Genomic DNA, 14,687 nt, shown 5'->3' on the forward strand with positions numbered 1-14,687 from the left:
AGCAGCTCCTTCCCTTTCTTTTAGGACTGAATTTAGTTTAACGAAGCTGTCCCTGTTTCTCAGTCTCAGCTGTTTTAGTTGTGATCTTTTCAACTAGGGACTGTTCTTACACAACTGGAAGCACGTGATGATCTCCTCCACTTCTGACAGTTGAAGAAGACGGCCATAGCACCCGGCACAGCACCTTGATCTTTTGCCCCAAAGTCTGTGTGTGTAATTAGAAGACTTGCATGGATTCGGCTACACCGGGCAGCTGGGGGGCCCCAGGAGTCTCCTATCTCCATCTCCCCAGTGTTTACTCAGAATATGGGTGCTGGGAACTTGAACTCATATCCCCATGCTTGTGTGGCTGTCACTTGACTGCCTGAGCCATCTTCCCAGTTCTGGATTGACAGACTAGGCTGTCCTAGTAGAACTCTCCAGACCGTGGTCCTTGTTCACTCCATTTGCTGCTAGGAGTGCAGCTAATTTAGATAATTTGACACAAGAACAAGACCCGCAGCCCGACTCCTGCAGCCTCCAGGCAGCTGTTAAGGTGATTTTGCTGTAGCTCACAATGTGTGGCAACTGTAGACTAGAATAATTTTTTTCATCAGATGAAGAACTTAGTAGCACAGTCTTGATTTGCACTGTCATGAAAGGTGATGCTTCAAGAAGTAAAAGAAGTAAGCCGTTCACTATGTAGATTAGGCTGACCTCCAGCTCACAGAGACCTGCCTGCTTCTGACTCCTGACAGCATCCTCACCATTGTTGTTGGCTCTGGAGATAAAGTCTTAGACCAGCCTGAGATTTTCTGTGTAGCTGAAAATTACCTTGCAGTCTTTAATTATTTCTTACACTTAATTTATTTAAATATTTTATGTGTATGCGTGGGCATGCATATGCCATGGTGCACGTGTGGAGGTCAGAGGACCACTTGCCAGGAAGTCAGTTCTCTCCTTTGACCATGTGGGTCCCAGGGAGCAGACTCAGGTTGTCACGCTGCTGGCAGATGCCTTGACCTGCTAAGCCATCTTGCTTGCTCCCTGTCCTGCAGTCATTTCTACTGCTTCTGCCCTCCAAGTGCTGGGATAATAGGCATGAGCCACCATGTCCAGCGTCCTTTTGTACCATATGTCATCCAGAAATAAACTTATGTTCAAGTCTAAGACGCCTATGGGACCCACAGTGGAGCTCACTTGCGCACCACTCACCCAGCCTTTCCACAGTACCTGTGGCGTCCTTCCGGCCGATGAAGAAGGTACTCAGAGCATTACGTAGCACACCTCGTAGTTAAAAGGTGTGTCAGGCTTCAAATTTAGGGAATGTGCCCACATTCATGTGCTTAATTGATCACTGTGTCCTTTCTCACTGCTTGTCCCCTTTCAGCCTCCGAGGGTTACTCATCACCCCCTCTTCCCCTTACCTCATGCCATACAAGCTGGGAACAGCCTTTGACAGTGACTTTTCCAACAAGTTTTTCCTTGTGCTTGGATCTTGGCCAACACTTAGCACAGTGCCGTTGGTGTGGCAGCGTATGTGAGCAGTGACCCTTGAGGAACGTTGTGGCAAACCTATCTCCTTCATCAAGAAAGACTTCATTTTTTACAATCTAGGTTTTCCCTCCTTCCTATGAAAGGAGAACATTTTTTCCTGCAAAACTTTCCTGCTTCTCAGAAGCAGAGTGGATGACTCCTCCCTTGTGCTGCAGTTGTGTTTGCTGTTTTCCTTCCTTATATTTTAATAGTGGGGTTGTTGAAATCTAGTTCATATATCCTAAATTTTGCTATTTTCAAGTATATTTATCTGGCAGTATTTTTTTTTTTTAAAGAAAGACTTTCTGTGTTTATCTCTGACTGTCCTGGAATAGTTTGTAGATCAGACTGGCCTTGAAATCACAGAGATCTGCCTGCCAACGCCTCCCTGAGTGTTGGGATTAAAGGCGAGCACCAGCACCACCACCGCCTGGCTCAGGAAGTATTTAGTATATTCAGTGGATGGTATAATTTTCACATCTGTTAATTTCTTCTTTAAATTGTTTTAGTTAAAAAAGTTATTATTTTAAAATATGCATATGTGTGCGATCTGGGCGTGACTGCAGGGGTGTCAGATCTCCTGAAGCTGGAGTTATAGGCATTTGTGAGGAACCTGACGTAGGTGCTGGGAACCGAACTCTGGTCCTCTGGAGAGCAGCATGTGCTCTTAGACACTGAGCCATCTCTCCAGCCCTGCATTATCTGGTTCTAAAGCATTTCATCCCCTCAAAGGTAGCTCTGTGAACTTTAACTTTTATTTCTTATCCTCCCCCAACCCTGCCCTTAGTTTCTAGGTGCCATTGATCTGCTTTCGGTCTTCACAGATTTATTTCCCTGACATTTTCTTTCAGCAGTCATGCAGTATGTGCTCTTGTTTGGTTTCTTTTGCTTTGCAGGGTTTCTATGTTCATCTGTGTTGTAGGAAGAACCAGTGCTTCATTAGTTTTTAATTCTCACATGACATTCCATTACCTAATAAACCCCATTTCCCCCTTGGTCATTTAAGTTTTTCTTTGGCTATTTTGAGTAATGCTCTTCCTAGCATTTTATTCACAAGTTTTTGTATTTTTGAGAGAGGTGTGTCTAGAAGTGAAATTTCATGGTCAAATGGTAATTATGTTTACAAGCCTTTGAGCAACTGTAAATTTTGTTTTCCAAAGTGGCCTAGTCATTTACTCGTTACCAGTGGTAAACAGAGGTTCAGCTGATCCCCATTCTTGCCAATGCTTCTTAGTCTTTCTTACTGTAGTCATTCCAGTACATGCAAAGTAGTATTCTGCTTTGGTTTTGATTTTAATTTTTCTAGTGAAACATGATGTTGACATCTTTTCATACTGATCATAGCTTTATCTTTTTTTTTTTTAGAGAAATGTGGTATTCAGATATTTTTCCCATTCTTTAGTTAGTAATCTTTTTGTTGCTGAATTATAAAGGTTCTTTACTTATGTGGGCACAAATCTCATATCCAATATATGATTTGTAAATGTTTTCTTTTTTACATTCTTATTTATTTGTACATGTACGCACACATGTACACCATGGCAGAGGACAACTTGTAGAGTTTATTCTCATCTTCCACAAATTGGTCCTGTGTTCCAGGGTCCGCGGGGTCTCTGTTTCCCCATTTTCCTTTCTTTTGTTGATGGTGGTGAGGAACAAATAGGAGTTCTGTGTAGCTCAGGCAGGAGGTCTTGAACTTGAGGTCCTGCAGCTTCACCTTCTCGAGCGCTGGGATTATAGGTATGTACTATGTATAGTTTGGATGTGATTGACTCATTCATTCCAGTGTGTCTGGCTCTTGTCACTTTCTTGACGTGCTTTAACTGCAAAAGTTTTAAATGTCTGTGAAGTACTTTGTCTGGACTAGAAAGCCTGGGGTAAGATGGTAGGACATGGTGTCTCAGCAAAAGCATCTGTGGCAGCAGTAGAAGCAGAATATGGAAGTCCATGGTACACATATGAAATATTTGTTTCATTTGAGAAGTTATGGAATAAATTTCAATGTGGCTGAGTGTAGTAAGAGGCGGAGCGGGCCGCCCGGCTAGTTTAACCCCTGAAATAACCACACAAAAACTGTATTCATTCAAATACTGCCTGGCCCATTTTCTCTAGCCCCTTATTGGCTAACTCTCACATATAAGTTTAACCCATCTCCTTTAATGTGTATTGCCACTTGACTGTGGCTTACCGGCATGAGTCTAACCAGCATCTGTCTTGGGCAGGAAAACCATGGTGTCTGCCACACTGCTCTTCTTCCCAGCATTCAGTTCTTTCTACTCCACCTATCTAAGTTCTGCCCTATCAAAAGGCCAAGACAGTTTCTTTATTCAACCAATGAAAGCAACACAAATATAGAAGGACCTCCTACACCGGCTGAGAAATACATAGTCTCAGGAGTCTTCTCTAAACAGTTTGAGGTGGTATTGCCATGACCTGCATTTCTTTGAATTTGACTTGTGGCAGGGACTGAAGAAGTGACAGGCACAGGTAAAGCTGGGATAGGTAGGCTGTATAGAAATGTACCTGCAGCAGCCCGGAAACTCAGATGATAGGGTACATCCTCATAGGAAGTCTCCATAGGAACACAGCCTCAGCTTGCAGTCATCTGGAATGAGGAAGCTGCAGCTAGTATATACTAGTTTTAGCTGAAATTCAACCATTCTCAGCTCAGGGGAACTCTTTGCCGTTCCCATGGGTCTGAGGCACTGGCATCCTAGACATGGATTGTCATGTCAGCAATACACATTCACTTAGGACTTCATTTGCTCCCCACATAATAGCTATTTGTATTTTGATATATATTTTTCAAAATTTTATTTGTGGGGCTAGAGAGATGGGTCATCATTTAAGAGTGGGTAATGTTCTTCTAGAGGACCTAACTTCAATTCCCAAAAATCACATTAGGTAGCTTACAACTTCCTGTAACTCGAGCTCCATCCAGGGGATCTATGATTTCTAGGGTACCTACATTTGTGTGCACATACCCTCCCACACATAGGGTATGTGTGTGTGTGTTGGGGAGAATGACGTATGTACCGTAGCATGCTTTCTTAACTCCTGACTTTTCACCTGAAAGATTCTGGTCTGTGAATCTTTTGAAAATACTGTAAGGTGTTCCTCATAGAATTGTCCAGGTTAGCCCAGATGTGCTTAGTGATGTTATTTGAGACAGACCACACAGCTTCAGAAATATCCTTCAGCTGGCATTTAAAGCCTATCCAAGACAAGAAGGACTGTCTTCTTTTTTCCACTAACATTGTAGCTTTGGTTAAGAGTTCTTATTATAAATTACTTTGCTACAGTAATTTAGTCTATGATGTTCCTTGGCAGCAAAATCTTGAAAATATTTTATTGTAATTGTGAATTTCACACTAAACCATATTTCAAAGTCATTAGCAAAAAGTTCTGGAAAAAGTACAGTCACTAAGTGATATGCTCCAAAAAGATGGATTGCTACTATTTTAGATGATTAAGTTATGCCATTTATATGGGCTTTTTATAAGTTATGCCCTCCATGATTTCCAGTAAAACTTTGGTTTTAAATGTAAACAACACTTTTAATTCACTCCTAATGTAAATATGAAGTTCTGTGGTCTGCATTTTTGCTGAAGTGTTAGAAATTGTCTATATATAGGCACATTCTGCATTGAATTAAACGAAATAATTCTCATACCAGCCTCCCTTTTTTTCAGTGGTGTTTCTACTTGCTGAATGATTAAAAGGTAATTAGTATGAAATGAAAGGCAGACTGTAATAGTGCCTTCTCTTAAGTAATTAGTTATAAAGTAGGTTTCCTCTCTAACCAAAACGTTTCAAATGCTGTCGCTTGAAAACAGTCACAAGCGGCAATGTCCTATGTAATTCAGTGGAGGGAGAGCCCGGAATCTGTCTATTAAACCTCTTTATTGTTTGTGAATTTGCATCAGAATATTTTCTTCTCTGAAATAGGTTATATGTAATACTTCTCAGAAAATATTAAACCTTAAAGTAGTATTGTTGCTTTGAAATAAACTGAAAATTCCCCAGCTGTTTATTTGCTTGTGCTCAGCTCCCTCTGGCTCCTAACTGCCTCCAGTGGTCCATTGCAGCAATAGGCTGTAGCAGCATTTCTGATGCAATCAGCCCAAAACAAAACTCCGCCTTCACTTCTCTGCTGTTGTGGTGCTCATCATGAACTTAGTTGTGGAGCAATCATTTTCTTACAAGGTTTTGACTTTGAGGGAACTGTTGTCTACTGCTTCTCATTGAACTGATCTGACAGGATAGTGCCTGCTTCTGTTTATGATCATAACCACTAATCCCAAAGTTTTACTTAAATGAAAAACTACAGTCTAACCTGATCAAGACAGACAGTGGGTATTTATTCATTCCCCAGACTTTTCTGTGTTCCGTGTGTTAGGTGTTTTGTGGTATGAGGATCCAGAAATGAGTGATATGTACTCTTTAAGAAAGACTAGCAGTTTGCAGTTTGGCTAGAGAGCGATTAGGAGAGGTGAGGTAGCATTTCAGTATCCCATGGCATTGGTGCCTGAGGTAAGAACAGCTGACATGGGATGGCATGGAAATGCTATTTAACCCAGAATGCGAAGTGCTGTGAAATCCTTCCAGGAGCCAGTGATATCTGAGTTGGGTCTCTAGGAATCAACGAGCCAACCAGGAAGCTAAGCCTAGAAAAGAGGGAGATGTGATAACCAGAGAGTTAGAACCTTGGAGTGAATAGTGGCCATTCCGATTGAGCTCTGTCATGGGTTACATTCTGCAGGAAGGACTTCGTGCCACACCTTCATAGCAAGCTACAGTTATCCAGACTTTCCAGTGAGGAGACTAAGAGTTATCACTTAATGACATGATTGACAAGGGGCAGGACCACACCTACACTCTAGCTTTCTTGGCCTTTTTATCCTGGCTGTTTTCGCTCAGGAAGGGCAGTTTCAGAATGGAGGGATGGAAGTCAGGAGAGCAGGCGAAGTCTGGAACATTTACAGTGACATGCTTATTCATTCAAGAAATACTCGGTGCTTCCTGTGTGCCCAGATCTGTGCTAGGCTCCAGGAATAAAACGGCAGCTGCCAAGTGGTAAAGTGGGTGTATGGAAGGAGGAAAGAGAGACCAGGTGAAACCCATACTTTGGAAAAGCCTTAATTGTAGAGGAGAAGGTAAACATTAGGCAGTAAATATACAATAAATTGATAGAGTTTTTGTCTTGTTGTGTTTGTCTTCAGCTGCATGCTCTGTCCATTTACAGTACACAGGTACAAGACCTGGCCTGAAGCGTGCATGAGATAGGCTTACTCTCTTCCTTTCGTGCTGCTAGGAAGCCTAGTGTATGAAAGTACTTATCTGTTTACATGCTAAGGAAAAGAGCCATAGCAGGAGAGTGAAGGTAGAAAAAAAAAGACATACCCTACATGTTTAGCTAAATAGATAACAAAATAACCCATAAATTTTTGTTTTTTGTTTTTTTTAATGTTTTTTTAAATTATTTATTTATTTATTAAAGATTTCTGTCTCTTCCCTGCCACCGCCTCCTATTTCCCTCCCCCTCCCCCAATCAAGTCCCCCTCTCGTCAGCCCAAAGAGCAATCAGGGTTCCCTGCCCTATGGGAAGTCCAAGGACCACCCACCTCCATCCAGGTCTAGTAAGGTAAGCATCCAAACTGCCTAGGCTCCCACAAAGCCAGTACGTGCAGTAGGATCAAAAACCCATTGCCATTGTTCTTGAGTTCTCAGTAGTCCTCATTGTCCGCTATGTTCAGAGAGTCCGGTTTTATCCCAGGCTTTTTCAGACCCAGGCCAGCTGGCCTTGGTGAGTTCCCAATAGAACATCCCCATTGTCTCAGTGTGTGGGTGCACCCCTTGCGGTCCTGAGTTCCTTGCTTGTGGTCTCTCTCCTGCTCCTGATTTGGACCTTGAGATTTCTGTCCGGTGCTCCAATGTGGGTCTCTGTCTCTGTCTCCTTTCATCACCTGATGAAGGTTAATATTCAGGAGGATGCCTATATGTTTTTCTTTGGGTTCTCCTTATTTAGCTTCTCTAGGATCACTAATTATAGGCTCAATGTCCTTTGTTTATGGCTAGAAACCAAATATGAGTGAGTACATCCCATGTTCCTCTTTTTGGGTCTGGCTTACCTCACTCAGGATAGTGTTTTCTATTTCCATCCATTTGCATGCAAAATTCAAGAAGTCCTTGTTTTTTACTGCTGAGTAGTACTCTAATATGTATATATTCCATACTTTCTTCATCCATTCTTCCATTGAAGGGCATCTAGGTTGTTTCCAGGTTCTGGCAATTACAAACAATGCTGCTATGAACATAGTAGAGCATATTCTTTTGTTGTATGATAAGGCCTCTCTTGGGTATATTCCCAAGAGTGGTATTGCTGGGTCCAGGGGTAGGTTGATCCCGAATTTCCTGAGAAACCGCCACACTGCATTCCAAAGTGGTTGCACAAGTTTGCATTCCCACCAGCAATGGATGAGTGTATTCCTTTCTCCACAACCTCTCCAGCAAAGGCTATCATTGGTGTTTTTTATTTTAGCCATTCTGACAGGTGTAAGATGGATGCCTGTTGCCTGTGGAAGCCAGAAGCATTAGATCTTCTAGAGCTGGATTTACAGATGGTTGTGAGCCACCATGTGGCTGGGAATTGAACCTGGTTCCTCTGAAAGGGCAGTCTTTTTCGTTACATATTCTTAACGTTACATACTCTTAACGGCTGATCTGTCTCTCCAGTCCCAATTTGGAGATATTTTTCAACTTTAATCAAGATTTTTTTAAACTGTAAACTTTATTAAAAGTTTCTTTTTACATTTGGTCCTCCATCCCCTTGTCTCTCTCTGTGTGTATACACATGCTCTAGTGTGCTTAGGGATGTTGAATGACAACATTTGAAAATCCGTTCTCTCCTTCCTTTATGTGTGGTCCTGAGATGAATCTCAGGTCACCCAGCTTGATAGCAGGTGCCTTTATCCACCGAGCCATCTCACTAGCCTTTCTTGTTTTTTTTTTAATATACATTTTATTTATTAGTGTTGGGGGCATGCTTTTGCCATGTTACATGTATAGAGGGCAGGGTGTAGCTTGTGGGAGTCGGCTCTCTGTGGTCCCAGGGATAATGCTTAGGTACTCAGGTTTGGTCATAAGTATTTAACTACTGAACCATTGCATTGGCCCTCACAGAAGCTTTTAATCTTTCTTGATTTCTGTAATTTGTGACTTCAAGGAACAAGAAATCCTTAATATCTCAAATATTATCAGTATCTACTGATTTGTTTTTTAACGCTTGATTTACAGTAACAAGAGATAATTTTATTTAACCTTCTTAGAGCCAGGCACTGGTAGCTCATGCCTTTAATCCCAGCACTCAGTAGAAAGAAACAGACAGATCTCTGAGTAAGTTCCGGGACAGCGAGACCTATGCAGAGAACCCTGTCTTGAATTTTCCCCTTCTGCCCCAAAAAGATTTCTCTGTTTAAAGTCAAGTTGTAGGTCAAGGTACCTGTAGGCTCAACCAACGAGGAGGCTGAGGCAGGAGCCTAGGCCTTCTATAGTAATTTAAGTAATCTGCTGAGAACTTCCACTTTAAAAACAAACAAATGAACAACAACCAAAAACAAATCAAAACAGATAAAACAACAAAAAGAATGCTCAGGCTGGGTGGTGGTGGCCTTTAATGCCAGCATTTGAGAGACAGAAGTAGGCAGATCTCTGTGAGTTCGAAGCCAGCCAAAGCTACATAGAGAAACCCTGTCTTGAGAACAAACAAACAAACAAACAAAAAGAATGCCCAAATCACTTATAAGCAGAAATAGATGAATTGTAGTGTATATCCAGAAGAAGAAAGACATCTTTTTTTTTTTTTTTTGAGACAGAGTTTCTCTGTATAGCTCTGACTGTACTGGAACTCGCTCTGTAGACCAGGCTGGCCTCAGACTCACGGAGATTCTCTTGTCTAAGCCTCTCTGAATGCTGAAACTAAAGGTGTGCCCCCCCCCCCCCGCCCCGCCCACCGCTTCATTTATTTTTCTTTAAAAGAATTACTTATTACTTTTATGTGTATGTGTGTGTGCCCCATGTGTATGTAGGAGCCCATGGATTCCAGATAGGGTGTTGGATCGCCTGGAACTGGAGTTACAAAAGGCTGTGAACTGTCATGTGGGCTTTGGGTGTTCTTAAGTGCTCTTAACTGCTGAACCATCTCTCCAGTCGTCACCCCCCCCCCTTTCTTTTAAGACTTTGTGATAAACAAATAAACATAATGATTCTGTTTTGATCTCACTGTGGACAGAGACTACTGTTTGTAATCCCCATCGCTAGTGAGGGAGACAGAAGGTTTGCAAGCTCAGAGCCTTGGGCTACACAGCAAGTTCAAGGCTAGTCTGAGTACCTTAGAGAAATCCTGCTGAAAATCTTCCAAAAGTTTCAGAAACTGGTTAGTAAGACGATGCAGTAGGTAAAGACACTTGCTGCCAAGCACAATGACCTGATTTCCATCCCTGTGACTGTGTGGTGGAAGGAGGGAATGGGGGACAAGTTGTATATTGTGTATGTATATTTCCGTGGAATACATATGTGTACGCACATACACACACATGCACACTAAACAATTAGTAAAAGTTTTTTCAAACTTTCAAAGAGGAGAAAATAAAGGCTTGGGACGGTAGCTCTGCTCTACTAGAGTGCTCGTCTCGCGTAGTCTTTGGGCACACATGTACCCCCGTTAATGAGCTTGTAGATCCACATGGACATTATATTACTCACTGATGTTATGGAACCTTTCTGTTTCAGAACCCTGTCCAGAGGATTCCTGATTCGCACGAGATAACACTGAAGCATGGCACGAAAACGGTACGTTTAACATGTTTTTCCTGTTTTTGAGTAACAGCTTTCCTGGAAAAGTCAGCGGATAAGGTGTATTAACAAGCCCAAGACCATTCTAAGGCCAGCTGATGTCATGAAAAGTGCAGACATCATGGAAGTAGAAGGATGACTTTCATGTTCAGTCAGAGTAGCTGCGAATTTCACTTTCATGGGGACCTCTTAGTGTTGTTGTTGGCTTTAAGAACCTCTTTTCCTGGGATCTGGATACATTATAAAGTGACGCTCAAATAATAGTCTTGTTTCTAATGGCTTGGGAAAATTTCCCATTGTCCTCAGCTTTATTCCATATCAGTGAAAGGCATAAATTTATTCACTTTGCTGATAAATGTTGAGATAAGAAATACACTTTAAATGGTTCTGTGTTGCTCCAAGATTACATTAATTATATTGTATTTTCATATTGTTTACCTACTTATGTTACTTAAAGCCTAATAGTAGAAATACTTGCTATGTAAGGTGAAATCATTGTGTGTTATTGCAAAGTTATTAAAAATGATGGTTGAGTGAGCAAAGTGCATATGCAATGGCAGCGTTACAGACGCCGCACTGTAAAATCATACCTTCTCGCCTCACCGAGACTGCCATTTAGTTTTAGATGTGTGTCACATAAGAAGGAAGCATATTCTATACTGAGAAAGAAAACATTCAACAGAGGTCGATCCAGAAATGTGAAAATTATAGATAGGAATCTTAAAATAGTGTCTGTCATTCATGCCACAGCAGCTTTTCATTTGTAAAGATGTTTTCATACATGTATTTGTTAAGTATAATCAGTTTAATGTTATTTTAAATGAAATGAAATAGCCTCATTTCTGGTGGTTAATGTCAGTACATATAAATGTTATATTAAAAAATACTTGTGGTCTTCAGTAGATTCTGAATCTAAATGGTTTTGACAGATTTTTGGGAGTGGGAAGTTTCTCCCAAATATTTGAGAATTGCTGCCTTTATTTTCTTCTTATTAACATATGCTGTAAAAAAATATGGGACGGGAGAGATGCCTCAGCAGACCTGGGTTCAATTCCTGTACCCACAGGCAGCTCACAGCCTTCTGCCACTCCAGTTCTAGCGTGTTCAGCACCCTTTCTGGTCCTCCTTGAGCGCCAGGTATGCATGTGGGTCCTTTGAAGTGTAGCCAGTGCTTTGAACTGCTGACCCGTCTCTCCAGTCCCTCTTTCAGTCCCAACATTAGTAATTCTTTCTTTTTTGATTACCTACTCTAATAAAGGTTTCTCGTTTTCATTGAAAAATTTACTGGACCAACTATTCTAGTTCTGTGAATTTTTCTGTGTTTGCACAGTTCTGTTTCACTCTCCACTCCTGTGGTGGTTTGAAAGAAAATGGCCCCCGAAGGGAGTGGCACTATTAGAAGGTGTGGCGTTGTTGGAGGAAGTATGTCACTGGGGGTTGGCCTTGAGGTCTCACTTGCTCAAACTTCTCAGTGTGACTGTTAGTCAACTTCCAGTTGCTTGCAAGATGTAAGTCTCAGCACCAATGCCACATCTGCCTGCTTGCTGCCTTAGTCCCTGTCATGATGATAATGAACTGAACCTCAGAAACTGTAGTTAAATGTTTTCTTTATAAGAGTTGCTCTGGTCATGGTGTCTCTTCGAATTTTCTTTCTTTCTTTCTTTCTTTATTAAAGATTTCTATCTCTTCCCTGCCACCACCTCCCATTTCCCTCCCCCTCCCTCAATTAAGTCCCCCCCCAGCCCGAAAAGCAATCAGGGTTCCCTGTCCTGTGGGAAGTCAAAGGAACCCCCACCTCCATCCAGGTCTAGTAAGTTGAGCATCCAAACTGCCTAGGCTCCCACAAAGCCAGTGTGTGCAGTAGGATCAGAAACCCATTGCCATTGTTCTTGAGTTCTCAGTAGTCCTCATTGTCCGCTATGTTCAGAGAGTCCGGTTTTATCCCAGGCTTTTTCAGACCCAGGCCAGCTGGCCTTGGTGAGTTCCCAATAGAACATCCCCATTGTCTCAGTGTGTGGGTGCACCCCTTGCGGTCCTGAGTTCCTTGCTTGTGGTCTCTCTCCTGCTCCTGATTTGGACCTTGAGATTTCTGTCCGGTGCTCCAATGTGGGTCTCTGTCTCTGTCTCTGTCTCCTTTCATCGCCTGATGAAGGTTAATATTCAGGAGGATGCCTATATGTTTTTCTTTGGGTTCTCCTTATTTAGCTTCTCTAGGATCACTAATTATAGGCTCAATGTCCTTTGTTTATGGCTAGAAACCAAATATGAGTGAGTACATCCCATGTTCCTCTTTTTGGGTCTGGCTTACCTCACTCAGGATAGTGTTTTCTATTTCCATCCATTTGCATGCAAAATTCAAGAAGTCCTTGTTTTTTACTGCTGAGTAGTACTCTAATATGTATATATTCCATACTTTCTTCATCCATTCTTCCATTGAAGGGCATCTAGGTTGTTTCCAGGTTCTGGCTATCACAAACAATGCTGCTATAAACGTCGTAGAGCATATTCTTTTGTTGTATGATAGGGCCTCTCTTGGGTGTATTCCCAAGAGTGGTATTGCTGGGTCCAGGGGTAAGTTGATCCCGAATTTCCTGAGAAACCGCCACACTGCATTCCAAAGTGGTTGCACAAGTTTGCATTCCCACCAGCAATGGATGAGTGTACCCCTTTCTCCACAACCTCTCCAGCAAAGGCTATCATTGGTGTTTTTTATTTTAGCCATTCTGACAGGTGTAAGATGGTATCTTAAAGTTGTCTTGATTTGCATTTCCCTGATCGCTAAGGAAGTTGAGCATGACCTTAAGTGTCTTTTGGCCATTTGAACTTCTTCTGTTGAGAATTCTCTGTTCAGCTCAATGCCCCATTTTATAATTGGGTTGATTAGCCTTTTACGGTCTAGTTTCTTGAGATCTTTATATATTTTGGAGATCAGACCTTTGTCAGTTGCAGGGTTGGTGAAGATCTTCTCCCAGTTAGTGGGTTGCCTTTGTGTCTTAGCGACCGTGTCCTTTGCTTTACAGAAGCTTCTCAGTCTCAGGAGGTCCCATTTATTCAATGAGGTCCTTAATGTCTGTGCTGCTGGGGTTATATGTAAGAAGTGGTCTCCTGTGCCCATGTGTTGTAGAGTACTTCCCACTTTCTCTTCTATCATGTTCAGTGTGTTCGGCCTGATATTGAGGTCTTTAATCCATTTGGACTTGAGTTTTGTGCATGGTGATAGATATGGATCTATTTTCATTCTTCTACAGGTTGACATCCAGTTTTGCCAGCACCATTTGTTGAAGATGCTCTCTTTTTTCCATTGTATACTTTTAGCTCCTTTATCGAAAATCAGGTGTTCATAGGTTTGTGGGTTAATGTCAGGGTCTTCTATTCGATTCCATTGGTCGACTTCTCTGTTTTTATGCCAATACCAAGCTGTTTTCAATACTGTAGCTCTGTAATAGAGTTTGAAGTCAGGGATGGTAATGCCTCCAGACGCTCCTTTGTTGTATAAGATTGTTTTGGCTATCCTGGGTTTTTTGTTTTTCCATATAAAGTTGATTATTGTCTTCTCCAGATCTGTGAAGAATTTTGATGGGATTTTGATGGGGATTGCATTGAATCTATAGATTGCTTTTGGTAGAATTGCCATTTTTACTATGTTGATCCTCCCAATCCAGGAGCAAGGAAGATCTTTCCATTTTCTGGTGTCCTCTTCAATTTCTTTCTTCAAAGACTTAAAGTTCTTGTCAAATAGATCTTTCACATCCTTGGTCAGAGTTACCCCAAGATATTTTATGCTATTTGTGGCTATCGTGAAAGGTGATGCTTCTCTAATTTCCCTCTCTGTTTCCTTATCTTTAGTTTATAAAGTGATTTTTTGTAGTTGATCTTGTATCCTGCCACATTACTAAAGGTGTTTATCAGCTGTAGGAGTTCTTTGGTAGAGTTTTTGGGGTCGCTTATGTATACTATCATATCATCTGCAAATAACGAGAGCTTAACTTCTTCTTTTCCGATACGAATCCCCTTGATCCCTTTATGTTGTCTTATTGCTATTGCTAGAACTTCAAGCACTATATTGAAGAGGTATGGAGAGAGTGGACATCCTTGTCGTGTTCCTGATTTTAGTGGGATGGCTTTGAGTTTTTCTCCATTTAATTTAATGTTAGCTGATGGCTTGCTGTAAATAGCTTTTATTATATTTAGGTATGACCCTTGTATCCCTAATCTCTCCAAGACTTTTATCATAAAGGGGTGTTGAATTTTGTCAAATGCTTTTTCAGCATCTAATGAAATGATCATATGGTTTTTTTCTTTCAGTTTATTTATATGGT

At 41.5% G+C, this 14,687-nt stretch overlaps 1 protein-coding gene across 2 annotated transcripts in view; it reads left to right on the forward strand.

The window, feature by feature from the left end:
* The window catches only part of Wdr70 (WD repeat domain 70), a 212,197-nt gene that overhangs the window by 29,362 nt on the left and 168,148 nt on the right, over positions 1-14,687 (forward strand). For both annotated transcript variants that reach the window (XM_075975932.1, XM_075975933.1), the window contains one exon: positions 10,306-10,365. In XM_075975932.1, coding sequence (XP_075832047.1) covers positions 10,306-10,365 — 60 coding nt within the window. The remainder of the gene's footprint in view (positions 1-10,305; positions 10,366-14,687) is intronic.

The sequence above is a fragment of the Microtus pennsylvanicus genome, chromosome 6 (genome assembly GCF_037038515.1).
Source record: "Microtus pennsylvanicus isolate mMicPen1 chromosome 6, mMicPen1.hap1, whole genome shotgun sequence".
NCBI classification, from domain to species: Eukaryota; Metazoa; Chordata; class Mammalia; order Rodentia; family Cricetidae; genus Microtus; species Microtus pennsylvanicus.